The 21,006-nt window shown below is 45.4% G+C and overlaps 1 protein-coding gene and 1 long non-coding RNA gene across 2 annotated transcripts in view; both read right to left on the bottom strand.

Annotated features, from left to right (window-relative positions):
• LOC126285356 (protein FAM13A) overlaps nt 1–4,209 on the bottom strand; it is a 128,961-nt gene extending 124,752 nt beyond the window's left edge. Inside the window, exon 1 of the mRNA XM_049984675.1 lies at nt 4,033–4,209. Coding sequence (XP_049840632.1) covers nt 4,033–4,102 — 70 coding nt within the window. The 5' untranslated portion in view covers nt 4,103–4,209. The remainder of the gene's footprint in view (nt 1–4,032) is intronic.
• Nucleotides 4,210–4,227: 18 nt separating this feature from the next.
• The window catches only part of LOC126285355 (uncharacterized), a 486,767-nt gene continuing 469,988 nt past the window's right edge, over nt 4,228–21,006 (bottom strand). The window contains exon 5 of the long non-coding RNA XR_007551627.1: nt 4,228–4,372. This is a non-coding gene — a long non-coding RNA (uncharacterized LOC126285355). The remainder of the gene's footprint in view (nt 4,373–21,006) is intronic.

Raw genomic sequence — 21,006 nt, 5'->3', positions numbered from 1 at the left:
CTCCTACATAGAGGCACTTGAGCTACTGAACATAAATTTTAGTTTCTGTTTTAATAACTACAGGGTGCGGCAGAACTGACTAAGCAGTTTCTATCGATGGCCGCTGGGGCTGTGGTGGGTGTAGGCAGTTGCACGTGGTCTCCCTTAGTTCAGTCGTTGACCGCATTTCAGTAGCCAACATGGTCTGGACCGGTGCACATCGTGGTTTTGCCGTTCGCGCTTATTATGAAAACAACAGATTTGTGATCGCTAATTTCTGAGGAGGAAAGAGTGACCACGACAGTGAATTCCACAAGTTGTGTTTCAATCTTAAAAACTTTTCTGCAACCCAGAATGGACTAGACTGCTGAAGAACATGCACTGAGCGACTCGTGGTTCGAACAGGATGAAGCTACTGCTCACACATCTCGAATTTCACTTGATGTTTAGAAAGAAATATTTCCGGGACGCCTCGCGCCATTGAGGGGTGATGTCGGGTGGCCTGCGCGGTCACCAGATTTGAGCATTTGTGACTACTTTCTTTGGGGATATCTGAAGGAAAAGGTTTTCAAAAGCCACCCTCACACCCTACCAGAGCTGAAAGAGCGGATTATTGACGAGGTGAATGCCAAACCCCGCGATGTGTGTGCAAGACCTGCACGAAGCTTCAGAGATCGTCTACAACAATGTACTGATGCTAACTGCCGCCATCTTGAGGACATAGTTTTCAAAACTAAATGAATGTAAAATGGTGTATTTTACTAATTTAGAAAATAAAAAAAATCTGTATACATCGGTTCTGCCGCACCCTGTATTTTACAATAATTTTAGAAGAAGGTGTTTGTAATCTTTTGTCGACGCGTAACAGGAACCGTGCTACAATTAAAATACATAAATAATTTTAAGTAAGAATTACACGAATGTACTAGCGACACCTGTCGGTGCCAACAGCCAACTTTCCGGCCAGTACCGGCCACGATCTGCCAGTGTTGCAGTGCCCTGATTTTAACGAAGTGTACAGTGGTGTTGGTGTGTGGTGTGAGATGCCAGCAATTGCAAAAATACTCTGTATATCGTGGTTTTAACCATGACTTGCCGATGGTTCACCTCATCCATCACATACCTGGCAATGTTTGAGAAAGAGTACTGGTACAGCTGGTATAGGAGACACGTCATAATCTTTTATTGAGGTATGTTGTAACACGGTTTGGTTATTACAGTGTACTTTCCACTACACCTAATTTTACCTCTGTATTATTTCACATTGCATAAATATGTTCACAGATCCGAATATCGTACCCATACTTACCGAAATCGGTAACTGATAATAAAAGCTGTTACGAAGCAATCTTGGCTAAGAAGTACATCTTCTCTCATGTAATTATTTATACGTAGCTCTCATAATCAATAAATTATGTTTTGAGTTGACAACTGCCATGGGAACATCTTAAAGTTTAAAAATGAGTACAAAATCTCTGCCTTACCATTATATAGTCAATCTAAAACCTTCCTGTGTCCCCACCTCTTTTGTACTTACATAAATTTCTTACATGAATACTAGACTAAGTGTTAACAATGATTAAATGATGCTCTGTGCAAAATTCAGCCAGGTGGATTCATGTTAAATTCCTTCACAACAGTCCATGATCTCCTACTACTTTTCCTTCTGTTCCTTGAGTCGCCCATCACAATTAAATTTTAGTGTAAATAATTTCTTTTATGTTACCATCTCTTCATCATTGGGAGCAATAGTTCACATATAATTTAAACCTGTGCTACTGTTGTGGATGTTGGCTTGATGTCTACTTTGGCTAAGGTAGTGTGTTCACAGTGCTGTTCATAGAGCTTATTCACATTCCTATGTTCTTGTTCATTATTAAGCGCGCGCGCACACACACACACACACACACACACACACACACACACACACACACACACACACACACACACACACACACACACACATATATATATATATATATATATATATATATATATATATAATGGAGTGTAAGTATGTATGGGGTTTCCTCCCAAACCGTCTCATCGATCTGAACTAAAACTGGCACACAAACAACAAACTTAAAGAGAATCAGCACTGTGGGATTTATAACCTATATCCAATAGAATCACAGGTATGAGCAAATATGTGTTTTTTTCAACCTCTGCCACATAAGGACCCTGCATGAAAAGCAGGTCAGTTGAGAATAGTATCGGCTGGACTTATCGATCTGCTTCACAAAGCAGTTTAAACGTCAGGGTCAGATAATTTTCAAAAGCCTAAACGTAAGGTGCAGATAATTTTCAACCTCTGGTGGTGGTGGTAGTGGTAGTGGTAGTGGTAGTGGTAGTGGTAGTGGTAGTGGTAGTGGTAGTGGTAGTGGTAGTGGTGGTGGTGGTGGTAGTGGTGGTGGTGGTGGTAGTGGTGGTGGTGGTGGTGGTTGTTAGTGTTTAACGTCGCGTCAATGCTGGAGTAGTGTCGGCCTATTTCATCAACCTGTTGTGCAGGGGTACACATGCTAATGGTGATGGCTAGGAGAAAGGTTGAGATGGTTAGAGCAGAGAATAGACAGAAAGGGATTGGGGCTAGATGGGGGGGACAGAGAAAGTGTACAAGAAAAGGGGCACTGAGAGGTGGGCGGGATGGGGTCATACAGAGAGATGGGGTGGGAATGGAGGATGGGGAGGGGCAGAAGATCACTGTAGCAAGAAGGAGGAAGAGGAGATCGACTGGGACAGAAGAGAAGAAACAGAGAGAGAGGGGGGGGGGGGCAGAAGATGGTTATGGAAGAAGGGGAGAAGGAAATGAATATAGACAGGGGGGAGAAGTAAACGGATAGGGAAAGGAGCCAATAGGAGAAGAGGAACTGGAAAAGGGAAAAAGGAAAAGTGAGAATGACAGAAGGAGATGGGAAAGGAGAGGAAGGGGGCCAGGAGACAAGATAGAAAGATTGGGACAGGAGGAAATCAACACAAATTGAAGGGGGACAAGAAGATGGACAAGGTGTGTAGGAAAAGGTGAAGTTGGACAGAGAGAGAGGGCATAGGAAGAGTTGGGCAGAGGAAGAGACTGACAAGAGAGTGGGGGCAGAGAGTGAGGGCAGAAGAGGAGATGGGCAGCTGATGAAGGCAGAGGAGGAAATGAACAGGGAGAGATAGGGGAGAATGAGATGGACAGGGAGATATGGGTGGAGGAGATGAAGAGGGAGAAAGGAGGAGAGGATGGGAAGGAGGAAATTGGACGGAAGGGGATATGGACAGAGAGAGTGAGCACGAGGAGATGCAGTCAGAGGAGGTAGGAGAGGATGGGGTGAGAGGAGGAGATGAGCTCGGAGTGGGAGGAGGAAATCATCAGGGGTGGGAACCGAAGGATGGGCTGAGAGGGGGCGAGGAGAAGATTGGCAGAGAGGAGTGTGAGTAGACAATGGGCAGAGAGGTAGGATGGGCTAGGTGGAGATGGGGAGAAACATGAGAAGGGGATGGACAGATAGATGGGGGAAAGAGGAGATGGAAAGTAGGGTCGAGGGGAGGAGAGGGGGAGAGGGAGAGGGAGGGAAGAAGGGAGAGGGAGGGAGAGGGGGAGGGAGGGAGAGGGGGAGAGAGAGGGGGAGGGAGGGAGGGAGGGAGAGAGAGGGGGAGAGAGAGAGAGAGGGAGAGAGAGAGAGGGGGAGAGAGAGAGAGAGGGAGAGAGAGAGAGAGAGAGAGAGAGAGAGAGAGAGAGAGAGAGAGAGAGGGAGGGAGAGAGGGAGAGAGAGAGAGAGAGAAGGTGGAGGAGGAAAATGTGGAGGCATTTACCTGGAGTTATTTAGAGAAATCACAGAAACCCTAAATAAGGATGGCCGGACGCGGGATTGAGCCGTCGTCCTCCCAAATGCGAGTCCTGTGTGCTAGCCACTGCGCCACCCCGCTCGGTGAAAATGTGGAGGCTGGGTAGGAGATGTGTGCAAGATATATTTGTCAAACGCACATACAGGCGAAGCAGCGGAAAATGAGCAGTAGTAATAACAAAACCGGAAGGGGTTGCTGAATGTGTCCCTGTCGGCAGAGACTGACCGTGGTTTTCAATGTAGGAGACGAGCCTGGCGAGCACGGCGGGCGCGCCCGCAGCCGGCTCCAGCACCATCTGGTCGAGCGGCACGCCGAAGACGCGCGGCGCGGGCTCTGCGCGCCGGCCCAGCAGCAGCGTGCCCGTGCCGGCCAGCAGCCTCTTGACGCGCGACAGCCGGCCCCCCGCGGTCGCGGCCGCGGCCGCGCCGCCGCCGGAGCCCGCGCCGCCGCACGGCGCCTCCGTCGCGTAGCAGCACTCCTCGCCCGGCGCGTCGCAGCCGCACAGCGTCGCCGGTCGACGCATCGCCGCGCTCTGCTTGTCGCAACAGCTGTCGTTGCCGCCGCACTGCAACACACCCACGCACCCTATCCTCAGCACGTCGCCAAATGGTTCAAATGGCTCTGAGCACTATGGGACTTCTGTGGTCATCAGTCCCCTAGAACTTAGAACAAACCTAAGGACATCACATACATCCAGGCCCGAGGCAGGGTTCCAACCTGCGACTGTAGCGGTCGTCGCCCAATGAACGTCCATCACAGCGAAAGAAAAAATCTACGCCACGTAGTCGCAGATCGTCCCCATCTTTTCTATGGTACCATCAATTTTTCTACGTTTTCGTGAGAGACAACTTCTGGAAGAGGAACCTTGTCTTTCCCTATTTTTCTTATCCTTATACTGTGTCTTCAAAGGGCCGGTTGCCTTTCCTGTAGCCCCCCCCCCCCCCCCCCATAATGACAGTGTGTATTCGATCTGCTTCTATTGTGATCGAATGTCAACGTTTTCGAAATTTCTTGCGAATCGTATAACTAAAATGAGACATGAGTACCAGCGTGTTACGAATCTGATGTGAAAAGCCGCTCCAAAAACCATACCCAGGCTGGGCGCCGTATTGGACCTCCTCGTTATGCCGCCTGGCGGATTCGATCCGCGGCCAGTTCGCTTCTTTGAATACCGGAAGCAGCGTTCTAACGCGCACGGATATTCTTCGACTGCGTTATTTGTTTTATAGAAATGTCCTTTCGAGATCAGCTGTTCCAGTTTCTCATTTAGCTACCACAAACACTGTTTCTCTACAATTAAATATCGGTGAGAGAGAACTTCGTGCTCATTGTTGCATTTATACATCTCCTCCACTCCACAAGTGGGGGCGAGCATTTTTGAAAAGGAGACTATCTTGACAACCTAAGGAAAGGAGACATATCTTGACAACCTAAGCAGGTTTCATAAAACGGTTTTGCGTTTACATGTGAGCGAAAATCGATTTCTATCTATCGCTTGAGCCTTCTCCCGTATTACGCAGGGTCAGCCATCTTAATCGGATTTGGCATGTTAATGGTTAAGGAGCGGTCAGATGCCATTCCTGCCGCCACCCCGACGGAATTAGTGTACCCCCAACTGTCTGCGTCGAGTGTAATCCATGGAATAGTGCGAAAGTGTTCAGATGTGTGCGAGCCGTGTAACTGAGGCGGAACAAGGGGACCAGTCCCGTATTCACCTAGCGGGATGTGGAAAACCGTCTAAAAACCACATCGAGGCTGGCTGGCACGTCGGCCCTCGTCGTTAATCCGCTGGGCGGATTCACTCCGCCTACTCGAGTCCAGGAATCTGCGCGTTAGTGCTCTCGGTTACCCTGGCGGATACGTGAGCGAAAATCGATTGACGAAGAGGAAATCCGGCAGCTAGAACCGCATTTCCGGAATTGATGGCCAGTCAGAAGACGTATTAGGAAATGGCATTTGGTTTTGAGAGCCCCACGAAAACGCAGTCCGATGGACGATTGAGCGACCATTACTCTAGTCCAAGAACATGGGCACCAAAGGTAGAGAAGTCTTCAACCAAGAAGGGAGCAGTATTTCTGTTCGAAAAAACTGAGAGCCGTTATCAGCTTGTATTTAAAGGGCGAAAACAGAACATTTATTTCATATGTGGAAAATACGGAACAATTATGATGTAAGGCGTAAAAACGTCGGAATGAATAGGTACACTCCAAGCGAAGTAATGAAACACGTAAAATCCATACCCCAGTTTAATGGTACCATTCGTACAATGTTGCGAAAACAGACTGTAAGAAAACTAATAATAGATAGTTAACAGCAATTCGTGCATCCGTAAAATTGCCATGCATGGAGCCTACAACAGTTTTCACAGTCAGACCCTCGCTAAATGTTTGTAAAAACTTCTGTTGAGTTCTGGTCGTAATTGCCGCGCGGAGAGGACGCGCGGTTTGAGGAGCCATGTCATGAATTGCGCGGCCGTTCCCACCGAAGGTTCGAGTCCTCCCTCGGGCATGGGTGTGTGTGTGTGTGTGTGTGTGTGTGTGTGTGTGTGTGTGTGTGTGTGTTGTTCTTAGCATAACTTAGTTTAAGTAGTGTGCAGGTCTAGGGACCGATGACCTCAGCCTTAGGAATTCACACACACATTCTGGTCGTAAGTGAAGTCAACCAATGCATTCGAAGTGTCCACTCAGTCTCTCGTAGATTCACTTAGAGTTGCAACTGTACACAGCAGACAGAATGCTAAAATATTAAATTCCCTACTCCTACAATAACGTGTTCACTCAAAATGTTTGACAGTCGATAATAATCAGAAATGAGATACATCGAGATTAGCACATCAGGTACTGAGAAATGATTAAGAATACTAAAAGTGAAGACGGTAGTGTGCCCTGACAGAATTCCAGTGAGCTTTCACATTCAATACGCCGCGGCATTAGCGCCTTTCCTAACTCATATTTTATCGAGAATCGTCTGCACAGCGAAGCGTCCCCCGTGATTGAAAAACATCGCACACTGCTTCTGTTTACAAACAATTTGACAGACAGGCTGCACCTAATTTCAGGCCAATATACTTATCTCTGACGTTCACATGTTGTAGGGTCCTACAGCATATTGCAAAGGGACACATTACGACGTTCCTGGAGGAAAACAAGCTTCTCTCCGCAATCGGCACGGATTCAAAGAAAATTCGCTCGTGCGAGACCCACCCTGTTTTCTTCATACACGTCATCTTTCAACCAATAAAGAGAGCTGGAAGGTAGGGTTTCGAAAGGCGTCTGACATAGTACCAGATAAGGCGATCAGCAACACTATACACAGAGGTAACGGAAGTCATGGGATACCTCAAAAATGGCTCTGAGCACTATGGGACTCAACTTGTGAGGTCATTAGTCCCCTAGAACTTAGAACTAGTTAAACCTAACCAACCTAAGGATATCACACACATCCATGCCCGAGGCAGGATCCGAACCTGCGACCGTGCAGACTGCAGCGGCTACAACCGCACGGCCACTTCGGCCGGCGTGGAATACGTCCTTATATCGTATCGAAACTTGTTTTCCCGACGTAATGCAACAACTCGACGTAACACGGACTTCAACAAGTCGTTGGAAGTCCCCTGCAGAAATACTGTGGCGAGCCGCCTTCCCTCTACAGTCGTCCACAATTGCGAAAGTGTTGCCGGTGCAGGATTTTGTGCATGAACTGACCTACCGTTTATGTCCCATTAATGTTCGATGGAATTCACGTTGGGAGGTCTGAGTGCCCCGACCATACGCTCGAACTGTCCAAAATGTTCTTCAAACTATAGCGAACAATTGTGGCCGGTGACACGAAACCATTGTTTGGGAACAAGAAGTCCATGAATCGTGTAATTCATCTCCACGTAGCCGCACGTAACGATTTCCACTCCAGCTAGACTACATGACCCAGTCCATTACATGTAAACACAGCCCACACCGTTGTGGAGCTACCACTAGTTTGCACAGTCTTATTGACAACTTGGGTCCATGGCTTCGTGGGGGCAGTACCAAACTTGATGCCTACCATCAAGTCTTACCAATAGAAATCGTGATTCGTCCGACCGGGCCCGAGTTCTCCATTGTCTACTGTCCAACCGATATGGCCAAGAGCCCAGAAGATGCGCTGCAGGCAATGTCGTGCTGTTAGCAAAGGAACTCGCGTCGGTCGTCGTCTGCCGTAGCCCATTAACATCAAATTTCGCCGCACTGTCCTAAGGTATACGTTCGTGGTACGTCCCACATTAATTTGTGCGGTCATTTCAAGCAGTGTTGTTTGACTGTTAGGACTGAAAACTCTTCTCGAACGCCGCTACTGACGGTCGTTGCAGTGAAGGCCGTCGGCCACAGTGCTGTCCGTGCTGAGAGGTTATGCCTGAAACTGGGTATTCTCGGCACACTCTTAGCACTAGAGATCTCGTACTATTGAATTCCCTTACGATTTTCAGAAATGGAATGTCACATGCGTCTAGCTCGAACCACCATTCAGCGTTCAAAGTGTGTCAGTTCCCTTCAGGCGGCCATAATCACGTCGGAAACTATCACCTGAGTACAAAAAAACAGCTCTGCCAATGCAATGTCCTTTTATACCTTGTGTATGAGATACCGCCGCCATCTGTTAACGTGCATAAAACTACCCCACGACTTTCATCTCCGTGGGAAAGTGTTCGCTGATAATGCTGATGTGTACAAGTAAGTATCGTCGGCGGGCAATCGCACGAAATTGCAGAGATATTTCGACAATTTGGAGATATGTAAGATACTGTCTATAGCAAAGCGAAAGAACCAGACACTATCAGTCACGACATTAGTGTTGGATATCTTGAGAACATTATATCATTCAAGTATTTTGGAGTAATACTAAGAGCGATATGAAATGGGACCGTCACGTAAAATTAATAAGGAAGACGAATCGACGACTTGGTTTTGTTGGAAAGTTTTGAAAAAGTGCCACTTATTGAGGCTTCTTCCCGTCCCATTGGAATATCGAGCGCAGGAAGAACGATTACTTAAACGCCCCTACGTTACCGAAACCTAGGGGATTGTGAATATTGCTAGATTCCTCACTTATACTTGTTCTTAAAACTTTGTACATGGGCTTTTGCGGGATAATTGACGTGTGTCTTCAAGCATTCGCAGTTCGGAATTTCCGCGACCGAGAAGTTTCGAATCCGTGAAAATAGTACTGGCGTCCGTTATCTCGGAAAAATGACGATATTGTGGTGGTGGCCTACATCCTTCCGTCCAGCAGTACAATCAGTTAAGAAGGAACGTCATGGAAAGCTGACCGAAGTGGTCCCCCCATGCTGCAGTACAGTAGAACCGCCAAACTTAAGTTCCTGCGTTTCCAATTGTCGGACTACCGTCTTCATTTATCTGATATGCCCCGCCCCCTCTCTCCTCCTGCCATTACCATCCGTTTCCTAAGTTGAAGAGGTCTGGGGTGGGGGTTGGGGGTACTACGTAGAATGAAGGTGGTGGCAAACCCCTGACTGCATTCTACATTTTTTCCCTTCAGGGACAACAACCTTTCGACGGTCTCTCACAAACAAATCGGGCAAACTCATTCATGGTGTGGTGATGGAAGCATTCAACCACGATAGCACTTTTCTGCCATTCTGCCACTTCTCTACATCACCCCAACTTGGTGTGCTGATCCTATACAATTGAATGTCACGTTCACACATCCGCCTTACTTCAGCAGTGGTAGAGCACATGACCGCTTCGTAATTAGTTCTACACGATCTACACCGCTCCAAAGCGACCAGTGCGTTCTTTTAACGGCGGGAGTGGCGGTGGGGAGACACATCTTGTCCGGTGACCTTACATACGCTAAGATTATATTAGGTGCCATGATGATGCTGATGATCGGAAGAGAAGTTCACACAACGGCAGCCGGGGCGTTTTCCAATACGCTTGCATCAATTACGTTATACCTGTGGAGTACCGTCCGTCGACATTAATTTATATTTGAAGACTTGCTCGATATCGGCTGTGATTTCTGATCTATGCTGTAACAGCTTCACAGCTTCTTCATTCGAGAAATCGACTTCTCTGATATGACATGCTGTCTTGTGCATCAAGTAAATTAGTTCTACTCAGTCGATGCACTCACTGGGTTATCCCTGTAGATAATTTATTTGCAAGTACACAATCTAAATTGTGCCAGAAACATAAAAGGACAGTCTTCATATCTTAATTATCAGACAACTTGAAATGATATTCCTGTCAATCAGATTTTCAGTGTCCACTCTGATATTAACTATAGGCATGCAAAAACAACCGCTGCCTTCTTGTTAAGGTATCTTTGTAGGTAATGAAATTTTTATCTTTGTATTAAGATGTGTATACTGCCAGGAGAAAAGAAATCGCTTGGAAATCGAGATAAGCTAGTGTTATTGGCCACTTTCCAGGAGCAGCTGCCTGAGCTGTTCAGTTCTCAGCGACACCGGACGGAAAACAAACTGCGTATAAAGTTTACAACTACCTACCTGAAAAATAGTAATACTGCAAGAGTATCTGTGGGCATTGGGAGTAGCAACAAATATAGCCGAAAGTGTTAAAGAACGGAAAATACTTGGCAAATACCATCATTTATAAAAAAAATAAACTGAGCTTTAATGTACTTTCACAGAAAGTCCCGCAATATTACTAGACATAGTTATTGACGGTGGTTGTTTCAGTAAAAGGGTTAACTTATAATCGGTTCGCAATGGTCTTGTTTCAGTATGCAAAAGGAAGTTTATACAGGAAAAAAAATGCATGATTAAAATTTGCTGCGACCCCAAGCGGGCTAGCTTTCTAAACCAGGAAAAAAGACGCTAACGGGAATAATTACTTATAACAAATACACGCACTTTTCATCCGTAAATGAGTATTTTTAATTGTTCGCTCCGATCATCATTGGCAGTTACAAAACACTGAAAGTTTAGCGCTGTTTCAGAAGTAACCTTATTTTGCATCAAGACATTTGCAACATTTCCTTGCAAGTGGAGTTTAAGCTTATTTATTTTTCGAAACAAATCCACAAGAAATGTCCGTCCGAATATAAATACCTAATGTGTTATTTTGGATCGATCAGTGAGAGAGCTAATGACTCGTGGGATATTGCGGGAAAAGACAGTCAGTAACTAGGTCGAATTACTGGACGCTCCGCACCAAGGAATCGGACGATTGGAGAAAAGTGTTATCTTTACTGATTGCCTGCCGTTTTTAAATAACGTTACGAATACATTCATTTTACAAGCTGTTGTTTCTGCTGCATCATATTAGCCCATAATGGCCGTAGTTGGACAGTTCAGGTAATTGCTGGTCGCTAACAAATAGCAGTCTTATCAAAATAGTGATAAAATAATTTTTACGAAACAAGAGATTAATGACTAAAGCATTTTAGAACCTTTCTCTGTTGTTATCACCTAGAAAATTTCTATTTACCCTCCTCACCATTCTCCCTCCTTTGCAGGTCGTATATATCCTTAGATCGGGTACAGTACATTCTAAAATAATAATAAAAAAAACGCACCACGAAAGAAGAATGTGACGGAAATCGATGCATGTGATGTACATGTAAATACAAACAAATTGTTACAATTTCAGAAAAACTGCGTGATTTATTCAAAAGAAACAGCTTCACAAACTGAGCAAGTCAATAACGAGCTGGTCGACCTCTGGCTCTCAAGCAAGAAGTTCTTCGCTAGGTATTGACTGACGAGTTGTTGGATGTCCTCCTGAGTGACATCGTGCTAAATTATATCCAACTGACGCGTTATATCGCCATAATCCCGAGCTGGTTGTAAGGCCCCGCCCACAATGCTCTAAATGTTCTCAATTGGGGAGAGATCCGGCGGCCTTCTACATCTAAATCATACTCCGCAATCCAACTGACGGTGTGTGACTGAGAGTACTTTGAGTACCTCTATCGGTTCTCCCTTCTATTCCAGTCTGGTATTGTTCGTGGAAAGAAAGATTGTCGGTATGCCTCCGTGTGGGCTCTAATCTCTCTGATTTTATCCTCATGGTCTCTTCGCGAGATATACGTAGGAGGGAGCAATATACTGCTCGACTCCTCGGTGAAGGTATGATCTCGAAACTTTAACAAAAACCCGTACCGAGCTACTGAGCGTCTCTCTTGCAGAGTCCTCCACTGGAGTTTATCATCTCCGTAACGCTTTCGCAATTCCTAAATGATCCTGTAACGAAGCGCGCTGCTATCCGTTGGATCTTCTCTCTCTCTTCTATCAACCCTATCTGGTACGGTGGGCAGTATTCAAGCAGTGGGCAAACACGAGTACTGTAGCCTACTTCCTTTGTTTTCGGATTGCATTTCCTTAGGATTCTTCCACTGTATCTCAGTCTGGCATCTGCTTTACCGACGATTAATTTTATATGGTCATCCATTTTAAGCCACTCCTAATGCCTACTCCCAGATAATTTATGGAATTAACTACTTCCAGTTGCTGGCCTGCTATATTGTAGCTAAATGATAAGGGATCTTTCTTTCTATGTATTCGCAGCACATTACACTTGTCTACATTGAGATTCAATTGCCATTCCCTGCACCATGCGTCAATTCGCTGCAGACCCTCCTGCATTTCAGTACAATTTTCCATTGTTACAACCTCTCGATGCACTACAGCATCACCCGCAAATAGCCTCAGTGAACTTCAGATGTTATCCGCAAGGTCATTTATGTATATTGTGAATAGCAACGGTCCTACGACACTCCCCTGCGGCACACCTGAAATCACTCTTACTTCGGAAGACTTCTCTCCATTGAGAATGACATGCCGCGTTCTGTTATCTAGGAACTCTTCAATCCAATCACACAATTGGTCTAATAGTCCATATGCTCTTACTGTTCATTAAACGACTGTGGGGAACTGTGTCAAATGCCTTGCGGAAGTCAAGATCCACGCCATCTTCCTGGGAACCCGTGTCTATGGCCCTGTGAGACTCGTGGACGAATAGCTGGGTTTCACACGACCATATTTTTCGAAACCCATGCTGATTCCTACAAAATAGATTTCTAGTCCCCAGAAAAGTCATTATCCTGGAACATAATACGTGTTCCAAAATTCTACAACTTGCTGCCCAACACAGCGTTCGGCAAACGCGAGACCAAAGTAGTGTTTGCGGGCGGGCGTTGTCTTGCTGAAATGTAATCCCAGGATGGTTTGCCATCAAGGGCAACTAAACGTGGCGTCGACGTACTACTACGCTGTATGGGTGACGCAGATGACAATCTGAGGGGTCCTGATACGTAATGAAATTTCACTTCAGACCATCATTCGTCGCTTTCGGGCCGTTTAGCGGGCCACAGTCAGGCTGGTGGCCGACCGCTGTCCGGAGGGTCTCCAGACACAGCTCACTACGATGCGGAACTCATCACTGAAGACATTTCTACTCCAGCCAGTTGCTCGACACCACTACAAACGGGCTCGTTGGTGTACAGAGGTCAATGGCAGTCGGCGCAAGCAGCGCCGTGAGCCCTGCTCCCTTTCTGTGAGCCGCCCATCAATGGTCCTTGTGGTCACTAAAGCAATAGTTGCTCCTCGGAGCGACGATAATGATGAATACGGGGCTCTGCATGTCGCTCTAACGACATGCTCAGTAATTCTGTTCCGTCGTCTCTCCAGGCCACTGTGTTCGGCCACTGTTAACCCATTCCTGCTAAAGTCGAAGAATAGTGGCATCATCCCTATATTCAAATGTCGAGCAAATCGCCGATTACTCCAACCGGTATATTTGAGGTCCTACACGTCCTTTCTCAGATGTTGACATTTGCGTATATTGTTCACGCGCCTGTTTGCGAGGGATAGAGTAATAGCAAAGTCTTTATGCCCTGGTATCGACAAGCCCCCTGCTTACTATCCTTGACAGCCGCGCGGCGAAATTGCGCTGCAGCGTCGTACATACATCCATCGCCCGTCGAAGTGTACAATAATTTTTAGTTTTCTTCAAGACCTGTATGACTATCAATTTGTAACCAGTTTGCATAATTCCTTCGTGGTGCGTTGCATTTTTATTTATTTATTTTGTCTCAGACTATATTATACTGCTGTTTAACTTACTCGCCGTAATGGCGCGTGCGAGGTGATAATCAGGACAGCTCATTGCGACCAAAATGTGTCTCAACCACCGATCCGCAAAACGACGTTGGGTAGTGCTGCAGCGTCGTAAAACAGAGGGAGAACGTTAGAGTCCGCCTCGGTCATGGCTTTGGGTTTAAAATGTCGCTTAACGTTTTTGTACTTGAGTATCTACTGTAACTAAAATTACTGCGTATCATCTCTGATTAAGCGTACTCAAGAACGAAAGGATGGCAACTTTTGAGTTACCAGTTTACTGTCTACGAGCCAGAAGACCGCAAATTAACCACGTAAGAAAACGACGCATGGTATTCTCTTGATAAGTATGGAAATAAACTACAAAGCAATTTCCATTCGATTTTAGCCATTAGAAACAGAAGCTGTGTCACGTGAACTACTTGCAGAAAACGAGTGTACAACATTATATTTCTCGGTATGTCTGTTCCTGTTGTGAGTGCAGGCAAATTGAAATGTCTTTGAGCACTATGGGACTTAACAGCTATGGTCTTCAGTCCCCTACAACTTAGAACTACTTAAACCTAACTAACCTAAGGACATCACACAACACCCAGCCATCACGAGGCAGAGAGAATCCCTGAACCCGCCGGGAATCGAACACGGGAACCCGGGCGTGGGAAGCGAGAACACTACCGCACGACCACGAGATGCGGGCGTCGAATTAAAATCCTTACTTCATCTACAAGTCAAAAGCTTGTCCAACACTAGAGGGGTTGTGGGAAAAAATTCTAGAACGGCGAAGGGAGTAATAACATGGAGAAAAAATACCCATCACTGAATGTTGTAATATGCAAGTACAAAACAATCCATTACACTACTCCAAATACAAAACAGACCATTAGACCACTCGGAACTGTAATAATTCTTGATTTAGGGGTACAAATTATGTCACACGAATGACTTTAGAATTACACTGCATTTATGTGCTAGCGGTTATAACCGGACCCAATATGTCCAACGGAATTGACAAGTGCGATACACAGTGGCCCTGAGAATCCCTGAATAATTAGATTGTCAATACTGATAAGAAACATGAGATACGAGATCAGGTTAAGTGTTGTGTTGTTCAGTATTTCAAGTGTGCACGCCCTGTGTTCCTGGACAGATAACCGCCAATGTAACAAGTTCGCTGCCGGCACTGAACAGTTAAATAGCTGGATATCTGGTAAGACCAGGCAGCAGTGTCTGCGATATGCCCGCAAGTGCACCACATACACCGATGAGCCGAATCATTACGACCGCTGCCCGCCGCAAATCTGAATGTCTCCGGGTGGTGTTGCGGGCAAGTGACGAATTAAGGAAAGAATGTAAGCGGAAGAGAGGCGAATGGGTAGTAATTATAGCGTTGATACGGACCGAAAATGTGGAAATCCACTGATGTAAGCGGTTCTGACAATGGGTACACTGCTGTGGCGCTGCAGCTGGAAACGAGGATCTCTGAAACTGCGAAGCTGGGCGCCTGTTGACATACTACTGTTGTGAGCATCTGTGGAAAATGGTTGAAGGACGATGAAATAATGAGTGAGCCGTTTGGTATTGTACGACCACGTCTCACCACAAAACTTAGAAGTCGGGGGATCCCCCAATGTGTAATCCACGACAGGCAGCTATCTACATCTACATTTATACTCCGCAAGCCACCCAACGGTGAGTGGCCGAGGGCACTTAACGTGCCACTGTCATTACCTCCCTTTTCTGTTCCAGTCGTTTATGGTTCGCGGGAAGAACGACTGTCTGAAAGCCTCCGTGTGCGCTCGAATCTCTCTAATTTTACACTCCTGATCTCGGGAGGTATAAGTAGGGGGAAGCAATAAATTAGATACCTCATCCAGAAACGCACCCTCTTGAAATCTGGACGGCAAGCTACACCGCGCTGCAGAGCGCCTCTCTTGCAGAGTCTGCCACTTGAGTTTGCTAAACATCTCCGTAACGCTATCACGCTTACCAAATAACACTGTGACGAAACGCGCCGCTCTTCTTTGGATCTTCTCTATCTCCTCCGTCAACCCGACCTGGTACGGATCCCACACTGATGAGCAATACTCAAGTATAGGTCGAACGAGTGTTTTGTAAGCCACCTCCTTTGTTGATGGACTACATTTTCTAAGGACTCGCCCAATGAATCTCAACTTGGCACCCGCCTTACCGACAATTAATTTTATATGATCATTCCACTTAAAATCGTTCCGTACGCATACTCCCAGATATTTTACAGAAGTAACTGCTACCAGTGTTTGTTCCGCTATCATATAATCATACAATAAAGAATCCTTCTTTCTATGTATTTGCAATACGTTACATTTGTCTATATTAAGGGTGAGTTGCCACTCCCAGCACCAAGTGCCTATCCGCTGCAGATCATCCTACATTTCACTGAAATTTTCTAATGCTGCAACTTCTCTGTATACTACAGCATCATCCGCGAAAAGCCGCATGGAACTTCCGACACTATCTACTAGGTCATTTATATATATTGTGAAAAGTAGTGGTCCCATAACACTCTCCTGTGGCACGGCAGAGGTTACTTTAACGTCTGTAGACGTCTCTCCATTGAGATCAACATGCGGTGTTCTGTTTGCTAAAACCTCTTCAATACAGCCACAAAGCTGGTATGACCTCCCGTAGGCTCTTACTTTGTTTATCATGCGACAGTGCGGAACTGTATCGAACGGCTTCCAGAAGTCAAGGAAAATAGCATCTACCTGGGAGCCTGTATCTAATATTTTCTGGGTCTCATGAACAAATAACATGTTCTAAAATTCTACAACAGATCGACGTCAGAGATATAGGGCTATAGTTTTGCGCATCTGCTCGACAACCCTTCTTAAAAACTGAAACTACCTGTGCTCTTTTCCAATCATTTGGAACCTTCCGTTCCTCTAGAGACTTGCGGTACACGGCTGTTAGAAGGGGGGCAAGTTATTTCGCGTACTCTGTGTAGAATCGAATTGGTATACCTTTAGGTCCAGTGGACTTTCCTCTGTTGAGTGACTTCAGTTGCTTTTCTATTCCTTGGACACTTATTTCGATGTCAGCCATGTTTTCGTTCGTGCGTGGATTTAGAGAAGGAGCTGCAGTCTACTGGTCTTTCTATCTGGCTACAGAGTATAATGGTGGAGCAAGCACATGTGTTCCGGAGCACACAGTTCAAAGGCCACTGTTGAACAAGGAGGAGCTCCATATAACACGAGCTCTCTCCGTGTTCCTGTGTTGTCCCAATGACATCGTCAGTTATGATTGCAGTGGTCACAGCATCGCTGTGTTTTCACAGTGGATCAATAGTGACCGAAATTCTTGTCACACCAGGTCGGTGGTTGGTTCCTTACATGCCGTAGTCCAGGCGATTGGCTGCACGAAACATGCACAAAGACGCAGGCCAGTGAGGGCAGATTTATGTACCCCTTAACATTGAGTTGGGCTTCCATGGGATCTGTGGCGGTAATCGTGGGCATCACGACAGCTATGAACTACGGGGACATTACTGCGGACCACCTGCATCGCTCCATGCTTGAAGTCTCCCACTAAGGCGATGACATCTTCCAGCAGGATAACTGTCCGTGTTGGAAGGTCAGAATCGTGCTACAGTGGTTTGATGGGCGTTATAGTGAACTCACATCGACGTCTTGGCCAGAAAACGTGCCTGATCTGCACCCACTGGAACACATATGGGGCGCCAGCTGCGTGTCCGTAAACCACCATCCCGTAATTCTCGGGAATTGCTTGACCTGTGCGTAGACATCTGGTTCTACATACTTCTGGAATCCTGTCAAGGGCCTGTAGAATCCATACTAAGCAGAATCGTTGCTGTATTGTGTCTGCATATGGACCAACACGCTATTAAACAGGTGGTCACGATGTTCTGGCTCACTGGTATATACACTTCGATACGCTTGTAAGTGCACCACATATATGCTGAAGTAAAAGGGTTCTTTCAGGTCCCATTCTATGTGCCTCAAGTGTATCCATCGTTCAGTCATACGAAAATCAATCACTACTGTAGCAAGACGACCGAACGAGATGGTAAAATATGGACACTGGATTTGTATTCGAGAGGATGGCAGTTTAAATTTCAGTCCAGCGACGCAAATTTAGGCCTCCAGTGGTTTTCCAAAAACTCATAGAGAAAATGCAGAGAGCGTTATTTTGAAAAGAGGAAGGGAGATATCCTTTCTCAAATAGAGTCTGTGCTCCACCTCTAATGACCTCGTTGCTTTTTTTGTCATCAGTCTTCTGACTGGTTTGATGCGGCCCGCCACGAATCTCTCTCCTTTGCTAACCTCGTTATCTCAGAGTAGCACTTGCCACACACATCTTCATTATTTCCTGGATGTATTCCACCTTTTGTCTTCCTCCCAATTTTTTGCCCTCCACAGCTCCGTCTAGTACCATTCAGGTCATTCCCTCATATCTTAACAGTTGTCCTATCATCCTGTCACTTCTCCTTATCACTGTTTTCCACATATTCCTTTGCTCTCCGATTCTGCGCAGAACCACCTCATTCTTTATCTTATCAGTCCACCTAATTTTCAAGATTCGTCTGTAGCACCACATCTCAAATGCATCGATTCTCATCTGTTCCGGTTTTCTCACAGTCCATGTTTCACCACCATACAATGCTGTATTCCAGACGTACGTTCTCAGAAATTTCTTCCTCAAATTAAGGCTGATATTTGATATTAATAGAATTGTCTTGGCCAGGAATGCCCTTTTTGCCATTGCTATCCTGCTTTTGATGTCCTCCTTGCTCCGTCCGCCATTGGTTATTTTACTGCCTAGGTAGCAGAATTCCGTAACTTCATCTGCTTCGTGGCCGTCAATCCTGATGTTAAGTTTCTCGCCGTTCTCATTTCTATTACTTCTCATTACCTTCGACTCTCTTCGATTTACTCTCAATCCATACTCTGTATTCATTAGACTGTTCATTCCGTTCAGGAGATCATGTAATTCTTCACTTTCACGCAAGATAGCAATGTCATCAGCGAATCGTATCACTGATATCCTTTCACCTTTAATTTTAATTCCACTCCTGAACCTTTCTTTTATTTCCATTATTGTTTCATCTATGTAAATATTCAAAAGTAGGGGCGAAAGGCTACATTCTTTTCGTACACCTTTTTTAATCCGAGTACTTCGTTCTTGGTCGTCCACTCTTATTATTCCCTCTTGACTGTTGTACATATTGCGTAGGACCCATCTCTCACCATGGCTTACCCCCACCTTTTTTCAGAATTTCTAACATCTTGCCCATTTTACAATGTCGAGCACTTTCGTCAGGTCGACAAATCCTATGAACGTGTCTTGATTTCTCTTTAGTCTTGCTTCCATTATTAACCGCAACGTCAGAATTGCCTCTCTCGTGCCTTTTCCTTTTCTAAAGCCAAACTGATCGTTATCTAGCGCATCCGCAGTTTCCTTTTCCAATCTTCTGTGTATTATTCTTATAACCAACTTGGATGCATGAGCTGTTATGCTGATTGTGCGATAATTCTCGCACTTGTCAGCGCTTGCCGTCTTTCCGGAAGTCAGATGGTATGTCGCCAGACTCATACATTCCACACACCAACGTGAATAGTCGGTTGTTGCGAATTCTCGCAATGATGTTAGAAATTCTGATGGTGTATTGTCTATTCCTTCCGCCTTATTTGATCTTAAGTCCTCTAACGCTCTCTTAAATGCTGACTCTTGTGCTGGATCCCTTTATTTCTTCTAAATCGGCTCCTGTGTTTCTTCTTGTATCACATCAGACAAGTTTTCACCCTTTTAGAGGCTTTCAATGTACTCTTTCCATCTATGCACTCTCTCCTCTGCATTTAACAATGGAATTACCGTTGCACTCTTAATGTAATCAACCGTGCTTTTAATGTCACCGAAGGTTGTTTTGACTTTCCTGTCCTTCCAACAACCATTTCTTTTCGATGTCTTCACATTTTTCCTGCAGCCATTTCGTCTCAGCTTTCTTGCACTTCATATTTATTTCATTCCTCAGCGACTTGTGTTTCTGTATTCCTGAGTTTCCCGAAACCATTTCGTAATTCTTCCTTCCATGGATCAATTGCAGTATTTCTTCTATTACCTTTGGTTTCTTCGCAATTACCTTCTTTGTACCTATTTTTTCCTCCCTAACTTGTGTAACGGCCCTTTTTGTAGATGTCCATTCCTCTTCAACTGTACTGGCTATTGAGCTATTCGTTATTGCCTTACAGAACATCACCCGTATCTCGTCATTCCTTGGTACTTCCGTGTCTCACTCCTTTGCGTGTTGGTTCTTCCTGAATAATGGCTTAAACTTCAGCCTACTCTTCAACACTACGATATTATGATCTGAGTCTATATCTGCTTCTGGGTACGCCTTACAACCCAGTATCTGATTTCGGAATCTCTATCTGAACATGATGTAATTTAACTGAAATCTTCCCATATCACCCGGCCTTTTCCAAGTATACCTCCTTCTCTTGTGATTCTTGAACAGAATATTCGCTATTACTACCTGACGCTATTACTACTTGAAACTTTTTACAGAACTCTATTAGTCTTTCTCCTCTCTCATTCCTTGTCCCACGCCCATATTCTCCTGTAACCTTTTCTTCTTCCCCTATAACTGCATTCCAGTCCCCAATGACTATTAGATTTTCATCCCCCTTTACATACTGTATTACCCTTTCAATATCCTCATACATTTTCTCCATCTTCAGCTTGCGACGGCGGCATGTATACGTGAACTATCACTGTAGGTGTTGGTTTGCTGTCGATTCTGGTAAGAACGGCCGGCCGGTGTTGCTGAACTGTTATAGGCACTTCAGTCTGGAATCGCGCGCCCGCTACGGTCGCAGGTTCGAATCCTGCCTCGGGCATGGATGTGTCTGATGTCTAAGGTTAATTAGGTTTAAGTAGTTCTAAGTACTAAGGGACTGATGACCTCAGATGGTAAGTCTCATAGTGCTCAGAGCCATCTGAACCATTCTGATAAGAACAACCCAGCCACTGAACTGTTCACAGTAACACACTCTCTGCCCTACCTTCCTATTCATAACGAATCCTACTCCCGTGATACCATTTTCTGCTGCTGTTGATATTACGCT

This window comes from Schistocerca gregaria, chromosome 8 (genome assembly GCF_023897955.1).
Source record: "Schistocerca gregaria isolate iqSchGreg1 chromosome 8, iqSchGreg1.2, whole genome shotgun sequence".
Classification (NCBI taxonomy): Eukaryota; Metazoa; Arthropoda; class Insecta; order Orthoptera; family Acrididae; genus Schistocerca; species Schistocerca gregaria.
Note: the sequence above shows the minus strand (reverse complement) of the source record. Positions and strands in the feature narration are given on the sequence as shown.